Source organism: Octodon degus, unplaced genomic scaffold (assembly GCF_000260255.1).
Source record: "Octodon degus isolate 3935 unplaced genomic scaffold, OctDeg1.0 scaffold00023, whole genome shotgun sequence".
Classification (NCBI taxonomy): domain Eukaryota; kingdom Metazoa; phylum Chordata; class Mammalia; order Rodentia; family Octodontidae; genus Octodon; species Octodon degus.
Window position 1 is genome coordinate 10,879,457 of NW_004524599.1, and position 3,266 is coordinate 10,882,722.

Sequence of the window (3,266 nt, forward strand, 5' to 3'; positions counted from 1 at the left end):
AGACCCTGTAGACCGTGCACTAAATACAAAAAAAGTAAAAATAAAGTAAAAATTAAGAACCTGGCTTCAGCTACTTCATTGGATGGCCCAAAACAAAAACCTAATTAACTTACTGTTTTCTTACAACTCTATCCCCTTCCTTTTTTTTTTTTTTTTTGTTTTTGTTTTTGTTTTTGTTTTGTTTTTGAGTCAGGGTCTCACTATGTAGTTCAGGCTGATCTTGAACTTGTAGCCTAGTCTGTCCTCAAACTCTCCCAACAATCTTCCTGTCTCACCCTCCTGAGTGCCGGGATTACAGGCATGTGCCACTACTCCTGGCTTATTTTTTGTTACGGTTGTTTTCTACCTCTTTTTCCTAGTGAACTTTTGTTTTGTATTAATTTTGGATTTACAAAAAATTGCAGAGATAGTAAGAGAGTGTTCTACCCCTCACCCAATGTCTCCTACTATTAAAGCTTTATATTACTGTAGCATGTTGGTAAACACTAAGAAACCGTCATTGGCACATGACTATTAATGAAACACCAGATTTTATTTGAATTTCTCTGATCTTTCCATTACAGTCTTCTGTTTCAGGGTTGAATCCAGAGTACCTCCTTCCATTTAATTATAATGTCTCCCTAGCTTTGGTCTCTGATGTTTCTCAGTCTGTCCTTATTTTCTTGACCTCAGCAGTCTTGAATGCTGGCCAGATATCTGGTAGAATGCCTCCCACTCTTGCTTTCTCTGATGTTTTTCTCCTTAGATTGGGGTCATGGGTTGTGCAGAGGAAAACTCAGGAGAAGTACCATGTCTGGGGGTACAAGCCAGTGACAGGATCCTGCTTGTATGGACCTGTACCGCTTGGTTGAGGTAACACTTGCTAGATTTCACCATCATAAAGGGAAGTGTTTTCCTCTTTCCCTGGTCTGCTGTTTGGAAGCAAGTCACTAAGTCTGTTGTACTCTCATGTTGGGTAGACAGGCTGGTTAAACACTACCTTTTGCACAAATGTAGGAGAAAGTCTCCAGGACCATTCCAGTTGAGCTGCTCACTAGGAGAACTTAAACTCAGCATGTGGCTGTATCATGGCTGTACCTTACTGTGACAAAGAGACACAGAGAAAATCAACAAAGGGAAAGGTGCCTGGAAGCAGAAGTATAGTCGTCTCCCCACAGCCACACAGGATGCTCTTACTCCCTGAGCAACCAGTTGTAACAGCACATGGAAAGAGCAAGCTGCCCAGATAGTTTGCCTAAACCTGAGTCTGGGGTTTCTCTTTGGCCTCCCTCTGCCTAGTCGACCCAAATTCCATACTCCCAAGAGGAAAGAGGTACAGAGCATTAACTGCAGTATTTGTACCAACAGTTTCAGCACAGTGAGCCACTTTTATAGTTTATGGAAAGTTTAATACCAGTTTAAGGGAACTGTTTATTGCTCAAGTGTCCAGCCCTCAGACAAGACTGACCCTGCAAGTGGGCTTTTCTAAGTCAGCAGTCTCCAGCCTTCACTGTTCATTTTGTTCCTTTTATGAAAGTATCCGTAGATCCTTGGGTGGGTGACAAGGTCTTGCTGTATAGTCCAGACTGGTCCTGACATCACCATGTAGCCTGGGCTGGCCTCGAACTCATGGCAGTCCTCCAGCCTCAGCCTCTTGAGTGCTGGAATTACAGGCATGCACCACCATGCCCAGCAAGAAGTATCTATATATGTCATAACTTTTACCATTCGTTTTATTTTGAGAGGAAGAAGTATGATGCATAACAGTGGAAGCAGCATAAGAACAAAATGAAATTTAAAATTAGATCAAGTATCTGATTTCAAATGACAGTCTTTCTCTTTTATTTATTTTCCAATTTTTAAACATTATTATAAAAATACTATTCATTTTTGCAACTTGTGGAGCATTTTGTAATTTTAAAAGTACCGCCAGATTGTGACATGGTTGACTGGCATGTAATTAGAAGAAGGCTGTGTAAATTTCAATAGTAAGTAATATAAGAATTGAAACCTGGGTGGAAACGTCAGAAAGTTATTACTAAGATTTTAAAGACACTATACATGCTAGATATTTATTTTCTTTTTATAGGAAAAACGTGGTCTTCGGGAACTGAGAGTTCTTGAAAATTTGAAGAATATGATCCATGAAACAAGTGAGCATACTCTTCCCCAGTGCAGAGATGGAATGGAGAGCAACTTGAAGGAAGTTCTCCAGAGACGTAAGCCAGCGATTTTTCTTTTGTTGCTCTTGATTGCAAGTGAATGCTGTGCCAAAGTCAGGACGTAACAGAAGAAATCCCAGCATAGAGAAAGCGGCTGTCTCGTGGCACCTGTGTATTGCTGTTGGTGTCTGCATCATTAAGCTCCGAAGCAGGATGTGTGCATCTGCAGTTCGCAAGACAATCATTGAGGATGTGATTTACATATATACATATATGATTTACATATATATACGTATGATTTATATATATTTACATATATATATATAGTAATTTACTGCTACTTTCTATTGGTTTATTGAAAGAAACAGTTAATGCTTAATTGTTTGATCAGTTTTGCATGCCTATACCTGGCAATCTGAGCAACTATTTTGGAGATAACAACATGCAATCTAACAACCATTACTGATTTCCTATCATCTTGTTTTGGAATTATGTATCATTTTTATTTTTTTAATTGTTTTTATTCTCTTTAAAAGAAAGAAAGAATTATAAGATGTTTGAAGACCAGGAATTAGGAGCATTTATGAAAGGAAGCTTTCTCTTCAAATAGACTACATAGAGGTTTTAGAATGGTTCTTTCATAAATATCTGTATTCTGTAACTTTTTTCATTAGGCAAGGTATTTTAATATGGAGTGATAGTTGATCAAAAGAGTACTTACTAATATTCTTTAACATCGAAGCATAACGTAAAAGAAGCATTATTAGCATAGCATTATTATAGAACTCCTCAGATCTGTATTGAGAACATTGTTTATCCAAGAAGGAATTTACACTGGTAGATAATGATGGATTCCTGAGGAGCAAAAGAAAAATATACCTTGGGGACAGCAACAAAAACTGACAGGATGGCCTGTGAAGGAAAGCAGATGACATGCCCTTGTTAATCGTGGGGCTGACTTAGCCTGTGTCCAAGTCTATGTTAATATCTGTGCTGCATGAGTAAAGAGATTGGAAGGGCTGCATCTCCCAAGATCACATTTGGTTTCTATAGGGAACCTTTTCTGGTCCTCTATTGGTCCAGGAAGTTTGTATTTGTAATCCCGTGGATAAGTTATTGGAATCC

At 38.6% G+C, this 3,266-nt stretch overlaps 1 protein-coding gene across 2 annotated transcripts in view; it reads left to right on the forward strand.

Moving 5' to 3' along the window:
• Bloc1s5 (biogenesis of lysosomal organelles complex 1 subunit 5) overlaps nt 1-3,266 on the forward strand; it is a 38,251-nt gene that overhangs the window by 18,150 nt on the left and 16,835 nt on the right. The window contains exons 1-2 of one of the 2 annotated variants that reach the window (XM_023712133.1): nt 761-852; nt 2,069-2,198. In XM_023712133.1, coding sequence (XP_023567901.1) covers nt 829-852; nt 2,069-2,198 — 154 coding nt within the window. In that variant the 5' untranslated portion in view covers nt 761-828. Of the gene's footprint in view, nt 1-760; nt 853-2,068; nt 2,199-3,266 lie in introns of those variants that run through there. The other variant, XM_004628375.2, reaches the window with a different exon arrangement.